The sequence below is a fragment of the Egretta garzetta genome, unplaced genomic scaffold, assembly GCF_000687185.1.
Source record: "Egretta garzetta isolate BGI_Z169 unplaced genomic scaffold, ASM68718v1 scaffold120, whole genome shotgun sequence".
NCBI lineage: Eukaryota > Metazoa > Chordata > Aves > Pelecaniformes > Ardeidae > Egretta > Egretta garzetta.
In genome coordinates this window covers 961,076-978,508 of record NW_009258270.1, presented here as the reverse complement: position 1 = coordinate 978,508, position 17,433 = coordinate 961,076, and the positions used below count along the sequence as shown (strand labels likewise).

Sequence of the window (17,433 nt, the reverse complement as noted above, 5' to 3'; positions counted from 1 at the left end):
AGAGTTGTATCTGTTGGTTAAGTATCAAGCCTCAGGACTTTGATACGTTTGTTGTATGAGGCTCACAGTACCTTTTAATTTTATGAAATACTGCTATTTATATTCATCTCCCCAAATTCTGTAGTAATGATGAATCTAAGAACATTCATCAAGGTTTTCACCTGGAAGAGGCAAATCTTATTTACTGACCTTTCAAGTTTCAACTTATACCCTACCCATTCCTCATTCTAATACAAACATTTCTCACAATACAGAATACAGCATCACAACTCAGAATACTGCTTAGTTTCTGCTCTCTCTTCCATTCCCTTTACCAGAAATTATTTCAGACAACAGTATCTTTATTTATCTGCCTTGAATGGGCATGGATATTAGAATCACAGAACTTGCAAATATTACTTAAAACATACATTAAGCTTATAAGGCACTGTAATTCCCACCACCACCATTTAACAATGGCCAAAGTAAACACCAAGCAGAGACATCTCAATTCCTCCTCTACTGAATAAATCAAAATTAAGAGCTGAGAAACAAAATGAATAGCACATCTGACAGAAGTTCTTTTAGTGCTACCTCCTTCAGAGACAACACAGCTTTTTCTCATAACGGCAGCTCAAACTGAAGATCACCCCTGATATATTTTGACAATAGCAGTGAAGAGCCCAACTACATCAACAGCAGCTTCCTTGCTGTTGCATACAAGGCAACCGGACATCAGTTTTTCCGATCCTTCCTCTGTACATTTTACTCAAGTAAATTATTGTAAACAGCTGCTATCAGTTTGTCCTGTGTAAAGACTGCTATGTGATCAACACTGCGCAGTCATTCCTTCTTTGAATTACTGCAGGAACAGAAGGCACATGTCAAAACACAAGTGTGAAATAAACTCATAACCTGTACAATCCAAAAGTCTAGAAGATGCTTTAAGATTGTGGGATATTTTTGGGATGTGAAAGAAGTGCTTTTTATTTTAGTATATATTAATGAAGATTTGAGAAGAACCCACAACCTTGCAAAGAATAAAAAAAAAAAATAATCAGGCTTATATTTTTTAACAGGGAGTTTAAAGAGACATCAGTCTCCCATTACCATGGACCAGTGAAGTGAATGATCCTCTGTCACATACCATCAAGTCTCATAGTGCTGTAAAAATTCCACCTATTTCCTTGACAGTCTCAATTACATTGGAGCCACAACCACTCCTTTTCATTAGATTCAAAAGGCAATTTCAGAAGTATTAAGATATTAGAGTGACAGACTAAAACAGACAGGTAAAATAGCACCTTTGAATTAACAGCCTGCTGAGAGCGATACAAGACGTTCTACAATCCTTTCATGTCTGCGACAGGCAGGATGTGTAACCAATGCAATTTCTCATCTTGTTGGTAATTCTCCGAGAGATTGTTTGGCATGCTACGCAAATGATTGAAATGCTGCAAAATTTGCAAAATCTAAACTTCAGGTAAAAGCAAGTCCTTGTCTCTCTCTCTCTAAGTAACTGCATTGAGCATCTGGCTGCCAGTATCATTCTTGCCAAAGTCCAAGTCCTTTAACTTCCTACCTTTGTAACACTTCCCAAGACTTAGCGTGACCCCCTTTCCCACTGTGATAAAGTGTATGACCGCCACTCGCACAAATAATTAGCTGTTTTTGCAAGACAGGACAGCATCACTGTGCCAGTATTCTATCTAAGGCTTATCTGAAGCAAAGCATATCTTTCCCGATGAGTTGTTAAAGGCAGGGAATGAGCACCTAGCTTCAGAACTGAGAAACTCTTCCATCGCAAATCTATCTGAATGTTTAATAACTGTATAATAATACAGGAATGAAATAAATGATCAGTGTAAAAACAGTGATGTCTGATTTTTGCTGGCCTCTATTGCTGACTTTATTTTTGTTTCCTTTTCCAGGATAAAATTTTCAGATTGAAGTAGAATTGAGTAATAAATTCATTATAACAATCAATAACTGAAACATTAACCAGTGATATCATTAACGATACCAAACCCTCAGAGACTGAAATATATGTTATTTCCACAGCTCTGCTGGCTGATATGCAGTGTATTTTCTATTGCTAAACAGAACATCTCACACGTGTCTTTTACCGGCAACCACAACTAAAGGAGAGATTACTCAGGATGGTGTTTCTCCTTTAATCTCATCCTTCCATAACATTTATTGCATTAGCTTTATGTCTTCATTAAATACATCTGATCAGGGCCTGGAGGTGCAATATGCTTACTGGCCAGCAATTGAAGTCACTGGCTTAAGTTACAAAAGGCATCATAAGACAGAGTAGCAAAGTTCAAAGGTTTATTGGAAAGGCCCTGTGCCCTGCTCCTCTCCCAGTGCTGATGCTGGCAGGATGGTACCCCTACACACTGTTGAAAAAGTTTTATTTTTTCTATTAGTAAATGTCTACAAGACTTGACAGCAGAACAAAAAAACCCCAAACCAACTAACCCTGTTAATCCCACGGAGCCAGCACCCACGTCAAGAGGTACAAGAAGCAGGCGCTGGAGGAGACTGCACGCTCAAGAAGGCAGCAGAGCTGCAGTGATACTTGGCTTTTTTCCCCCCTTCTAAAACTTAACCGTAATATGTAGTCTTAGATAACTGTTTAAAATGTTACAAGATCTTCAAGGAAAGTGGGTTCCCCCCCCCCCAAAAAAAACTTCAATCTGAATTGTTATAAACCAAACTCATCTACACCCTACACAGCAGCTGTGGTTTCACAGCTTCATCCAAAGAAACACCGAAGTCGGACCTGCAGGGCTCCTGTCTATCCTATTAGTTTCAAAGCTCTTTTTAGTTTTAAATGATCTCCATGAACTGACCCGAAAATCCTAATATACGTTTCTCTATTCTGAGTCAGCCAAAAACCTTGTGATAACATAAATCGCTACCATGGGTGCAATTCCAGTCTTGGGACAGTCTAAAGTAAAATACAGACTCTTGGAAGAAAACGCAGGATTTCAAAGGGGAATGAAATTCAATGAATGGCTCTAAAACACTTTAAACCCAAAGTTTAAACAATAGCTCAGTATGAAATAAAAACGATTACAAAAGGATTCCCTTTACTGGGTCATATGATAGGTGACAAAATCTTCTTGGGAACAACTGTGGGAGTGATGATATATACATTTAATATTCAAATTACCAAACAACTCTCAGGTCTTAATGTTTTAAAGGAGGCTTTAGATGAGTAAACAGCTGCATAAAAATGATAAGGTGACATGCCCAAGACAGAGATCAGAGAAAAAGCCACAAGTAGGTCAAGGCCGGTCCCGATTCTGTCAACATTCACCTACTTTTCTTCAACTGCTTCAGAAAACAATAAACAATCCAAACCTAAAGCACATAAATGCTTTTCTCCTTCAGTAGGAGCAAAAGGAAAGCTGCAATTCAGATTATGGGCTTGGGTAAGTATGTCAATGCCCTGCCATCCAAAGCACAGGGGAAGACCTTAATCCTGACTTTTCAAATACAATTAATGAGCAAATATGCTCAGAAAAGCACTTTGGTACCTCGAGCTATTTGTAACAACTTAAAAAACAAATAAAAAGTACTTTCCACTTCATAATTAAAAACTGCTTTTAGTTAAGCTGTTAGGTAGAACTCTCACTCACTTGAATTAGATCAGGTGACCTACAGTAGAATAGATTTATATATATATATATATATTTGCCTATGAGTATGGCTTTGTGGCATTCTCTGTTAGAATACTTATGCATAAAGACTGGCAGCACGCAGGATCTGTGCTAGCTGTACTTCAGCCACGGACACAGAAGCATTCCACGGAGCATAGAAGCATTCCACGGAGCATGCACTGAGGCTCTCCCTCTCAAGAAGCAGCCTGGACCTACACGAAGAAGATAAACCTCTTGCTCTGCCAGATCATAAATGGCAACCTGAAAAGAATTCTAGCAGGTCTTAATTTCATATTCTTTTGGTCCAGTTCATGACTGGAATATTCACCTGTGGAGCAGCACTCAGCAGAAGACTTAACAGCTCAGGACGCTGGCACACGATGGCTGGTGCTGGTGCAGGCGCAGCAGAGGGGCTGCCCCAACGTGGCTGTGACACTGCATCCTTTCAGGTCAGATATTTACCATACTTGCCAGCAAGGATGAGGCATATAAAAAAAACCTGAAAACGTCATTGACAGCAACAGTGAACTCATTCGGTCAATTCAAAACAGTGAGAGGAATAAGGGATGAGGAAAAGCAGAGTTTTTCCTATTTAAATCAACAGCAATTATTATGTGGAAGCTTCTCTCCCCAGCAATTTGAATTTAGACATAAAATTACAAGGTAGATGCTAGTTAGTACTCATTCTGTTGATTTCACTTTAAGAGCTGGGTATTTTTCTTGATACAACCCTCAGTTGTTTTTGTGTTTGTTTTTTTTTTTCCATTTACATATGCTGAACCAGAAGAAAACACAAACCATTAAACTCCATTGTCCTTTAGCTGTTCATCATGGTAACAAGCTCAGTTTCCAGAAGGATGAGTTGGAGGAGATGTGCCCTAACAAAACCATTGGCAGATCTTCATTTTCCAAGGCATCACTTTCAGCCTCTGTCTATCCTTGTTTGCTCTGGATACGACCTTGCAATTGAAATAGAAATCACACCTTGAAAAATGCTAATTGAATGGAAGACTCCTCACTTTTGTTAAAAAAAAAAACAAACAAAAAAGAGCATCTCAATTTGTCTTGTATTGTTTTGACTGCCTTTATTCTTTTTATTTAAACCTACAGGATGAGTTAAGAGCTGTGTGCAGATCCACCCCTAAACTGCCAGCCCCAGCTCAAGCAGATGCGATAACGCTTGGATGCTAAGTACCCTGCACAGGCTACGCTTGTAACTGTGCAGTGTTACATGATGCATATTAATTTTATGACTATCATGTCTTTCCATGACCTATTTGATCCATGTCCCTTCAGTCAGTCAGAACAATAACAAAAAGAATAATTTTGCTTCATCAACATACCCACAAGCTACAAATCAACATCAAGGAGGTCAGGTCTACAGGATTTCAAAAGCACTGGGGGAGACCACAGGAGAGCCAGAAAGGACTACGAAATTCAGAAAATGATCTTCTTTTTACCTAAAAACACGAGCCTAGCAATTGATAAAATTAAGAAAGATGGATTGCAAGCAGTCTGGGAATAACTGATATATTCTCTTCTTCCGTAAAGCTTACCTGCAAGATATTCTCCCTCCAAATAAGAGAACTGAAGTAACTGAGCCAACAAGAATTTACAGAAACATCCAAAGCAATGTTATCCTGCTGTATGGGAACAGCCTTTTTAACAAGGCTTTTGTTCTGCTTACTAAGTAATCTCTGGGGGGGAAAAAGCTCTTATTTAAGACTTCCACATAGTTTCATATCGGTTGTCAAGAGCCTTTAAAAACGAAGGCGGGAGGAAGCCAAAAAGGCATTCTGTTAGAAGAGAGAAAGACATAGGCTTCTATCGAGAAGTCAGCGCACGGTGAGCTTCCACCGCAGGCAGACGCGCCGTACGTAAAGGAAGGGGGTTCAAAGTGGGCTGCGAGAGAACTTTCCCTGCATTCCCTGTAATACACCTTAACCTATTAATGAGGAACCAAAACAGTCACAAGAAAAATAAGAAGGTTTGCAATGACACAAAGTCCACTGAGCCAGACCACATGCCAGACTCTCGCCTTCCTAATCTACAGCTGGATTGGCTTTCAAGGCTCGTCTGCAGAGCTCAACAAGCGCTAGCACGGATCTTAGCAATTACTTCACATGAAGAAGACATCTCTGAAAATAGCTACTACCTTCACGGAGTAAGCTTTGCTATTCATAGACAAATATTCTTCAATAGTCTCAAGAAGTGGTATTAAATAAAATAATAAAACGCATTATCTGAAATTAAAAACCCTATGCACACTTTCAGGAGAGAAGAGAAGGTCAGTAGCTTTTCAGAAAAAACCTAATAATGTAGATCAAAGCCAGAATAACTACTTGACCATCAGGTCAACACCATCCTCAGCTTTATTGCTCCCATTAAGCAAAGGCTCTATTCTGACACCACATTTCGCTTACAAAATGAAGAAAACTATAAGAGCACCGCCTGGTGGTGCCAGAATAATGAAGAAAAATATTGCCATGAAACCAGGAATGGATTTAGGATTAAAATTTGGAATAGGAGTGTTCCAAAATGACAAGGAAACAAAACCACCAGTTTCTCTGGTGAGCAATTTTTTGCACCTATTAAAACATATTTGCATGCAAAAGAGAATGGGGGAAAGAAAACCCTTCTCTAGAGTCCAAGGATTCCTCCACTTCCCAGTATATTTTCTTTTCCACAAAGTTTCCTGCAAGAGTTCTTGAACAGAAAGCTCTGAATTGATTTTTTTTCAAACTACACATAGAAGTCATCAAAGCAGGTTCTAAGAAAATTAAAGAAATAACAGAAGATGAAATTGTCCAAGTACATATTCTACAAAATGATTCCGCCACAACCATTCTGGTGTTAGATCCTACATCATAAACAGCATAAAAATTCCCCTCACACACACGTGCTTCCAAGCCCTTACAGAAAAATACCACATCAGGAAATTAGAGGATGATACCACCAGGACACACTGGTTCTGCTACAGCCCTCATGACTAAAGCTCAAACTCTTACTCAGCACTTTCAAACACTCTACGTGGCCATGTTCCAAAGTCAGCCATAGCCACGGAAGTTACTTAACATCAAGGCTGATAGACGTCTCCCTTTATTTATCAACACTCTCACACAACAAAAGATACGACTTTAAGTATTAAAATGAAGTCCAGATTGTTCTGGTGTTTTGGTGCATTGAATAGCAACACCTTTCGGGAAAAGGCTGTATTCACCTAATGCAGCTTGCCTAGGCTCCTGTTCCCTCTTCTGTGGCCTTGTAGGCACGCGCGTACTCCAACGTTGTACTTGCACCGCGGTGCACGGGCTCACGCATTACACAGCTGGGTTCAGTTGAACACAACTGTCATTTTTTCCACGATTACTGAAACTCCCGGTAGGCAAACTGTAGCAAAATTACGGATCACTGAAACCTAGAAAAATGTGCTGACAATTTCATCGATCAAGGCTCTCAGTGTATGCTACAATATATAATCAAATATTAAAAGTATCAGTACCTTAACAATTTTAATACATTACATTTTGGCCAGGTTAGGGAATTTCTGACCATAGGCGAGTTGGGGATTTCCCTAGAAGATACTCAGATCCACATGCTTGAATCACAAGTATTTGCACACGTTTTACATCCACGGGCAAGTCTGCAGCCCATTCCCAGGTTACTCCTACAATGCGCTATGGACGGAGCTCTAGCGATTTCCACAGAGAAGCGGTATTTATTTTCTACAATTTAGCCCTCGCATCTAAACACTATTGTCTTCATTTAAACACGCTGTTGATAAGCCGCACATCATACAAAGTACCACAGACAATACTGGAAAATAAGAAAAAGGGGTGGAAGTGATGAAAAGGACAGTCAAAACATGGGGTGGGGGGGTGGGGGGGGGAAGTAAAGAAAATATATTAACTATGTTATTTTTTTAAAAAGCATGGCTTACTGCTACAACAACATTAATTTTTATAACCTCTCTCTATTTAGATAGCAGATAATTGCTATGGTTTGTACCACTTTTAGCTACCACCCCACTCACTACCCATCCCATCCACTACCACTCGCATTCACTTTTTCCTTGTTACTGCTTATTATGGTCAAATACTGTTATCAATAAATACATGCATTAACTGCACAGGCCTCTACCCTTTACATAGGTATTTGTACTGCCTGCCATAAGCCACTTTCATTTAAGCATCTACTACCTCACTCAGGGGTCTACTTTTGCAAAATTGGATGTAATAGTTAGTTTGACTCACAATAAAGCAAAACTTACAGCATCTACTATGGGATGTATTTTCAAATTATAACACTGGGGCTTTGTCCATTCCGACTGCACTTAACTGTTTGTAGAGCAGCTGAACGCATCTACATTAGGCAATTTTGAGAGCTATAAAGCTTCCTCCCGTGTTTGAAAACCAGCCTGCACTATTCCAGCCCAGGCAAGATAAGCCTCACCCTGGAGAAGTGTCCTCGGTGACAGATGGAAGGCACTGGCCCCGGCCCACGGGGTATTTCGCAGGCAGCAGGGATTCTCCCACTTCCTCCATCCTGCGTTTCCAGTTAACCCATCCTCACCCCAAGGCTCCTCCTAGAAGCTCCCACCCTTCGGCTCTGCTGCTCCCACCCTGTCCCCACACACCGCTGCTTCCGTAACCGGTAACATGGGAGGAGATCCGCACAACTCCAACCTCAACAGTTTACACCAGTGCTGACGAGTCTGTTTTCCAGTGTAATCAGCACTACAGCTGCGTTACCTAAAAACATTATCTATTATTACTTTAAGAATTTCCCAACTTTACAGGTAATTTAGGATGGACTCAAACTGGCATAAATCCAAGCTACAGCTTGGAAACTGAGACTGTATTTTGTTTACAGAAAGCGATCATACCATTGTAAATACCTGGTACCAAGCAACAGAGAACACAGCCATTGATCACAGCCATTAAATAATCTATTACAGAAATCTAAAATGGACATCAGCTATTAAGTGAGTACCAGGCATACTGCATGCTTGAATTTCAGAAACAAAATCCAAACATATTCAGATAGATTACTCTCATAACAATATTTATAACTTAATCTTTAATCAAGTGCTTACTCTTAGATTCTAAAGGTTACAGAGGAAATTGCAGTAACTGAGCCAAGCTTCTTTTTATTGAATTCTTTTGACCAGAAATAAATGGGTTTTCAGTAAACCCTAGAAGCTGTTCTGAGTACAGATCCCACTTTTTACATTACTTCTCACATTCCAGAAGGATTTTAAAATCTAAATTGCCCCTGTATCATCTTATTCTCCATTCCAAGGACTTTCATTTTTCAACAAATTCAACAAAGTAGCCAGTTCTATTCTCAGAAAATCTCCAGCGCTGGGAAACAAGCACAGAAATCAGACTAACAGAAAACCAAACACAGCAAAGGCATAACCAACAAGGGTGGAAAAAAAATAATTTATTCTTCGTCTCAGCTGAAATTCTATTTGGACTAGTTCGAACAGTCCTATAAGATACCTTGCTATGGCCAGTAATTCACATTGCTTCAGCACGCCTTATACCGAGTCCTGTACGGGAAGACAAGCGTTCCCCGGCAGCTGTGAACGCCGGGATGGTTACAGGGGTGGCCACCACGCAGCCAGCACGGAGAACCCGCGCTAGACCGAGCAGGATACAGCTGCAGACTGACCGAACGTTGCACCGCAGCTGCACGCTCCGCCCCACTGAGTTATCCCCGGATCACGCAAGGAGATTGTAGTGTTCGCTATATGCCATTTCAATCATTCAAATATAGAGAGGGGAAAATTTTTCACGTTCTGCGTAAAAAAAGGACTCGACTGCTCCACTGCAACTTTTCTTACTAAGAAACCAAAGGCACGCTCCGCTCAAGTAACCAGAACTTCCATATAAAAAACCCCAGGAGCCAGATCTCGCTGGTACACAAAATCTAGTAGTAAAGCTCCTGTTCAGTATTTGCTTGCAAACAACTCCGACAAACAGGACTTCAAAAGCTAACCCTCAGCTACGGAGCAGATGGGTCTACTTACAACAGAGGAGCCCACAGAAATAGTTTAACCTGAAATCCAGTATTATTCCCCCAAACACCTCCCTCTGTCATAAAACTCATTCGTCTATGCTCAGTTTTGCAGACTAAGCCAGCTTCTCTATTTCCTTATTTTCTAACACTTAAATTACAGTTCTTTGTGGATTTTTTAATATGCCATTTTAAAAACATTACCAATTATATTAACAAGTTATTGTTCATTTTAATAAACACAAATTCGGTTTAAGTAAGCTTTATACAACTTTGAGCCAGCTTTTCTCATATTCCAGACTAGAAGGCAGAACTTCCCAGAGGACTGAAGCTACATGAGACCCAGATACAGCCATTACAAGTCATCAAAAAACACTTCAAACATATCCCAAAGGCTTCCTCCTACTTTACCTGCCCAAAGCTATTTTCACTCTCAGTCCCACTGTTCCCCCAAGAAATCAAGCAGCCTAGCAACATCAAGCAGCCTCATACAACAGACACACTTGTTACTGGCCTTTATTTACTGCTCCATTTGATCATATGCAACGGGTATGAACGCCGACCCCGTCACCCACTCATAAACACCAGAGGCATTCGTGGGTTTGGATTAGTGACAGTGACAATTTAAACACGCTCTTAACAAAAGGTGAAAGAGTACGTGGGGGGGAGAGGGGGAAAGAACATCTGAAATATGTCTCCTGAAAAATCAATATTAGACCGTGGATCCAGTCGCAGGCTGCTCCACGGCAACATCTGCAGAATTCAGAGGAAAGGGAAGATACTGAAAGCTCCCATGATCTAACTGCATGATCAGCATACGGTTGTATGTGGATACAAACCACATCAAGATCTGCAGGTGCTGCAAAACAAGATGCATTTCAAGTGACCTGTGAAACGCTGACCTTGGCATAATTTACAGCCAACTATTTTATCCAAAATGGTCCTCACCCAACTTTGAGGAAAAAAAAAAAAAAGTTATACACATTCCTTCCTTCTTGCATCACCTTACATGACAATACTGAACAATCTAGTTTATTACTTAGATAGAATTTCACCTAATTCCCAACGTCTAATTTAAATGCAAGGAGTTGTTATATCCATTTCATTTAATTCAGCACATTTGGGCAATAGTCATTTAAATGTTAACAGAACTTTTCTTTTCATGAAATTTGGAAAAAAACCCAACTTAAACGTATAAGCTTTGCAAAATTTCCCATATAAAAAAACTGAATAAGGTCATTGTTCTACTATATTTCTTCACAAATAGAGTCAGAATCCAATTTAGATAAAGCAATCCTTTAAAAAATACTGACATAGCGATTAAAGATAATCACCTGCAGATCCTCAAATTGTGATGGTAAGTGTGAAACACAATACACACTCTGCGCGGTAATGTGCCCATTGCCAGTATCGCTGCTTTTGCCTTAGGCACCTTCATGGCTTCCTCCAAGAAATAACCGCATAAAAACGACTTAGTCTCTTTCTTAGGAAATCACCGCCTATCTGCATCAGACGCCCCAGACGACAGAAAAACTCCCTGGAGTAGAACACAAAAAGTGGAAAAGCAAAAAAGCCGGTACTGAGCACCCACAGCCCGTTCAAGACAGGCCACCAGCAGCAAGGAGACTCTGCCCAGCTAACAACGAAGGGCGACGTTAGTTAAAACACGTCACCCATAAAAAGTCAGGCAATTATCATGACATTTCCACCACAGCTTCTAATGGAAAGTGTTTGCATACTGGAACTAGAAAGAAGTAAACAGCGGTAATCTCTTCTACCTGGAAATTGCTGTTCGGTTCTTCTGTTACAGCCTGTGTAGACAAAGCAGATGTGTCATTTGAATGGAAAAGCTCCGTATTTCCCTAGGTGAGCGAAGGCCATCAGCAGTGCTCAACACAACAGGCCCACAGACAGCCAAGTCCTCCAAATAGCCTGGAAGGATTTTTTTTTTTTTTGAAACTATTTCTGACCATTTTATTTATTAACTTTAAACATTTTTCTTGCCCATTACTAAAAGCAAATTTCACTCCTCCAAAACCCAACACATCACCCTGTCGATGCTTTCCCCTCTCAGAAACCCCCCGAGTTACAGTCCTGAGTAGTACTGTTGTTGCTCTTAGCCAGCTGTAACATCAGCACTTTAAAAGGCTCTTTGGATTTGTCTTGGATTTGCTTAGTTTGAATGTTTTGTAGGGATCTTCTCTCCGGATAACATTATTGGTGTGGATTACTCCCTCCAGAGCCTCCTTATCCAATTCTGGTGGCTATTCAGTTCCACCTACCCGAGATAGCACTTCCTGCGTACACTTCTCCATTTATGCTCAGTCTCATTCACAACGAGAGCTCCAGGATAAACTTCAGAAGCCTTTTGGTATCTTTTGCTCAGTAACAAAAAAGTCCTTTTAGGCTAATACAAAATGTCCGATGGAATAGTTTAAAGCAAAGCAAACAGCTGACCGTCTAAATGCTGTTTAACATGGGACATTTTCCTCAAGCACTGTCTTCCACTGACAGGCGAGTTTTGAGGGGCTGGAAAGAGATCATCATACAAACAGCTTTAGCTTAGGAAAAAACCTCCCGCACCAAAAGTCTTAAGGGGTTTCCTAAAACAAATTTTCATAATTCAGCTTTTTCTAAACTTTTCGTGCTTACCAGACTGGACCTTTGCATTATTATTTGCATTAACTATGCAAAACATCATCGTGGTTCGCAGTGATATCAGACATCAGAGGGGGAACTTGTCCCAACATTATTCATACTTTTTTGAAGCTGTAACATCTTTTTTCCCCCCTAATACACATTCTAGCAACTCTGTCCCAAACAGATGATCTGTACTGTATACTTGCTCAGCACGACATGTTCCTTTAAAGTAACCCTTGGGAGATTATCGGTTTATCCTGGAAACGTCTTTCCTACCACCATGCTTAGTATCAGTACGGTGATAAAGCCCTCTTAAAATAGTTCCAGGGGCCAGGCAACAATCAATTGTCTGCAATATTCTTTCGATTTTTATTTAGCAATTACTTTAGTGATTCCAGGACTATGAAGGCCAGGAATGAACAGTAGATTTCGGCTAAATTATTTCTGCCTTTAAAAGTTACAGCAGCCTGTACACAATGTCCTATCTCAGCATCAACAGCCAAACTATTTGGAACATTATGCTGCTGTTTGACTTTCTGAATAAAAAGTATTAGCAGCAAATACATTAAAAACCACACTGCAATTTAAAATTGTGTAAATCGGGACTTTAAAAAAAGATAAATTCGTATACTTTTGTCATTTGTAACAGATTTCCCACAGAGATGCCTTTTAACATGGTTTTGATAGTAATTAATGAAACAGATTGCTTGATTTCACAATCTTTGATGAATGACAATAACTTCTCAAAATTAGAGACACATAGAAGACAAACACAATCCCCACACACCTTGCGGAGGCGTAGTATCTTATCCCACCAGACTGGATATATCCCAAACAACAAGACATTTTCACAAAATTCCAGCAGCAGCACTAACAGCCTGAACCAGCAGCAAAATAATTATTCCCTGTCTACCTCCACCAAAGTTGCAGTTCCTCTTCACTGGCCTAGGAATCCTGCACGAAAACAGCACGAGCGCCTCTTGCAGTGGTATGAAGGCTTCACCCCTCACTCCAAAACCTATGAGCTTTGGCAGGTTCAACAGATATTAATAATAATAATTATTATTTATTATTATTATTAAGAATCCCACCAGATGGCAGTAGCATATCTCCTCAGCAAAACAGGGAGCACTTCGGCGAAGGACAGCTCCTTATTCTTAGAATATGCACAAGACTTCCAAAAATCAGAGAGGTAATTTGAAACGTGGGGCACAAACAGAGTCTGTGGCTGAAACTAAAATCCGGATTATTTTTTTTCAACACTTTAAGAACGTGTTAACAGTGAATATTTAAAGAGCAAATTGCTCTGTTTTCAGCAAATTAGGTATGCTACTTGGTTCGTGGCAATTTGCCAAGCTAGAGCGCAGTTAAGCAAATCTGCAGAACCAGGGGGAAGGTACCTACACATCTTTTCCTGCTTCAGCAACTTCCCCCCACACACACACACCGCTTCTTTTGTCACAGTTCAGAAACACCGCGCTTTGGTATTGCATTAATACGCTCATCTCTACGTTAAAGCACAACGAAAACGGACAAATGTAGCAATTCCACGTCAATCGTTCGAGAGATCCTTTTCTCCTTTGCCAGCTTGGGTTAAGTTCACTTTAAACCGTACGTGGAGTCAGAGGCGATGACGTGCCAAGGATAGTTGATTCAAAACGTAATGGTGACTGGATGAGCAGGGGTACAGCCACCAGCGGCAGCGATACAAGCGTGCACGAGTTAATAATGAAAATGCTGAAGCACGATGCTTTGGCTCTTCGTGAGCGAAAAACTCCAGCAGCACATTAGCTACCTCGAAACGTCATAAAGTACCAGACAAATGAATTAATGACAAATGCTAATTCAACTGCCAAGTCAAAATCTCTCTCTCTAAGCTAATGGGAAACTCAATACCACACACTACCGATTACTTACTTGACGAGCTAAACTTAACTGCAGGGTAAGTGGTGTCTTTCTAGACAATGCAATGACGCATCTGAGCAGCGAGATGAAAGACGACTTCTTCAAACGCTCCAACTGTCTGCAGAATAACATCCATTTCCCTCAGAAGCACAGATAGGAACTTCTCAGGTGCCTGTTAGTGCCAATACGTGCTCAGAAGGGATACAGATAAGCAACAGAACCCTTCTTCAAAATTAGCCTAGGCCTTATGTTACTGAAAATTCTGTGTTACACTTGTACCGAAGTACACATTTTTCATGTCTAAGTCAACTTAAACTATAAATATCCAAATCAATGTTTATGTTCGGTTACGTTATCTCATATAGCCGAAATTAAATTACACAGACATTCCTTCACGTTTTGAATGAAATCGAAAATTGAGTTTAATTATTGCTCACAGACTCTTAAGTTCAGACTGCATTCACTTGCAGAAGTTAAGACGAAATGCCAAGAGCCGAACGGCGACCACTGAATTCAGATATAAGCGAGCAAAGAGGAACTGAATTTCAGCCAATTGCAGTCGCAGTCTGCGTAGCCCTACAGCTTTACCAAAGGAAATCTGACCTCCAAGCTTCTGCTTTTATTTTATTCAACCACCTCCTTTTTTTTTTTTTTTTTTTTTTAAAGCTGTTGTTACCCTGAAGTAAAAGCTGCAGTTAAACTTTGCCAGCATAGTCCCGCTAGTGGCAATTCCTGCTCGTGTGGGCGCAGTTGCACAGTCAGGGGTCTCGGGATGGGTGGGCACGTGGCACCCTTCTACCTGACGTCCGTCAAGAGCAGACCCTTCTTTCTATGCTTCTTTTTTTCCCCTCGGCATCCTTAATGATGTTATATTTAAATATGCAAGCTTGACCTTTTATGCTACTGAATATTATGAAAGCAGATCTCTCCCTGCACCTTATTTTTCAGCAAATAAACCTGAGAAAATAAAGACCTAGGAAATACATACAAGTAAACAAAATGCTTGTAGAAACGGTAACAGGGTCTGATCTTACGTAACAATCTAAATTTAAGCAAGCCTGTAACAATTAATTTGAAGTAACTCCACGCTTTATCAAAAAATACATGAACAGATGGAAATAATCTTTAGGTAATTTTTTTGCAGCAGATTTCTTGTCAGTTTTCATTCTTTGATACCGACTTTTCTATACTGTACCACGGCAAGATCACAGCAGTGCTAACTGTACGACAGCACCTCTCTGCCTTTGAAAACTTAGCATTGAAATTAACTCCCTAGGCCTCCTGAACTAAGGGACGCACGATCAGCTGTAACATTAACCTGTGCCTAGTTTGTGCAGCTTGTTCCGCCTTCTTGGAAAACATGATTTTATTACAAACACTGGTCTGGTTATGGGTGACCAGCTTTACGGGCTGGGACGAAGGAATAGCATGGCTTGCCCTTCTGAGGCCTGTCCTGCAAAGCACCTTGCCACCATACGCCGGTACAGACTGCAACCCCAGCCACATAATACTTCTATTTCAGGAAAATCAGAGTACAGGCTGTACCTAAAGCAAAATTCCTTAAGCACCACAGAAAGCCCCGTCGACCGAACGCTGTGGAAAGTTCTGCAGGGACACTTCAAACTTTGCCGCTGTGATACAGGAAGCGTGCTGCAACGCGCTTGCTGGCAACACCACCACCAAGGCACCTTTCACGTTTCTAACGAGCATTTCAGAATACGGTAAACTGACAACTGGTTATAAAAAAAAGGAAAAAAAAAATATATAAAAAAATCGCATGCCAGCTTTGCTTCAGTGATCCTGAAGGGCAATAATTACGTACACTATATTAAGGTGGTCGCAAAATGTGTTAGAAGAGATTAGGCTCCACTGACAGAATCCTCTGAAGTAGCGGCTGGGGGAATAAAAGGACTGTAGGCAGTACTACAGTGAGACAGAAAATCCCATTTACATTTATGAGAGGAGAGCAAAGTTCAGATATTCTGTTTCAGGTAGCATATAGCACGCTACCGCAGGTCAAACAGCCTCCTAGACAAAGATCTTGACAGGTGACTGAAGGAGGAAGACATTTTCATACGCTTTTAATGTCTAACTCTTCAGTCAGGTCAAAACAGATACTCTAACGCTCATTTGTTAACTTGAAACTTTAGGAAGCACAGCTTAGCTACACAACATACATATTCTAATGAAATGCATAGAAGGTATACATAAACATGTTGCGTTTGTCTCAAGAGACTGACGGTGTGGCCTGTTAGAGGTGGCTCTTCACCACTCCAAACCTCGTCCTGCCAACAAAAACAAGCGAAGCCAACTTTCTAAGAACAGAGAACCACCCGTAACAGAACCCGTAGTAAGCAGCTTTCTCGTATTCTGATTCAAATGACAAACCCAGGAATGAATTATGATCTGGTAAAAAATGAAAAGGAAAAAAATCGGTTCAGTTTTTTTTCGCTACTCACCAGACGACACCAAAGGCTCCATATCCAATAGGTCTGTCCGGCTCAATGTCCAGTTGCTGTTGTGGATGTTGTGAGTGCTGATGATGGTGCGCTTTAACTGCAGCAGCTGCTGCAGCTTGTACCTGAGCTGGGGCTGCTGCAGCTGGTCCAGGGGCCTGACCCGGTGCCGGTGATGGGAAATATGGCTGCTGCTGCCCTGGGTTTAACATCGCCGCGGCCGCGGCCGCAGCCGCTGCGGCCGCAGCTGCCGAAGAGGCATGCTGCTGTACGGGATGTACCGCAGCTGCAGAGCCTGGATGCAAGTGATGTTGAGGGTGGTGGTGGTGATGGAGGTGAGGAGGAGGGAGGTGAGGAAGGTGGTGGTGATGGTGGTGGTGGTGACCTGCTGCTGCTGCAGACGTACCGCCATTGTAAGCCGCCATCATTTTTGCGTTGGCTGTTGTGCCACAAAGAGACATTCAAAAAAATGCCCTTTGATTGGATAACAACTGGGTCAAGCTGTCATTTGGCCATAAAAATGAAATCTGCTACACTTTAAAAGAAGTTGGGTTTCATCATACACGGCCCACCTTTAAAAACATTGAGCTCAACTGGCCTTATCTCTTCATGAAGCGAAACAATTTGGAGAATCTCTTCATGTGTGCGTGAGCCAGAGTGCACAAACCCTCTTCCCCCGAGAGTCCAGCTGTGGTTGGCTACTGAAACTCCATCCTCGGGCAACTGGGTTGGGTTTTGTTTGGTTTTTTTCCTTCACTTTT

General features: G+C 41.0%; 1 protein-coding gene across 2 annotated transcripts in view; it reads right to left on the bottom strand.

The window, feature by feature from the left end:
* Positions 1–17,427, bottom strand: part of NLK (nemo like kinase) — a 65,979-nt gene extending 48,552 nt beyond the window's left edge. For both annotated transcript variants that reach the window (XM_035889274.1, XM_009633995.2), the window contains exon 1: positions 16,676–17,427. In XM_035889274.1, the coding sequence (XP_035745167.1) occupies positions 16,676–17,133 (458 nt within the window). In that variant the 5' untranslated portion in view covers positions 17,134–17,427. The remainder of the gene's footprint in view (positions 1–16,675) is intronic.
* Positions 17,428–17,433: the final 6 nt, after the last annotated feature.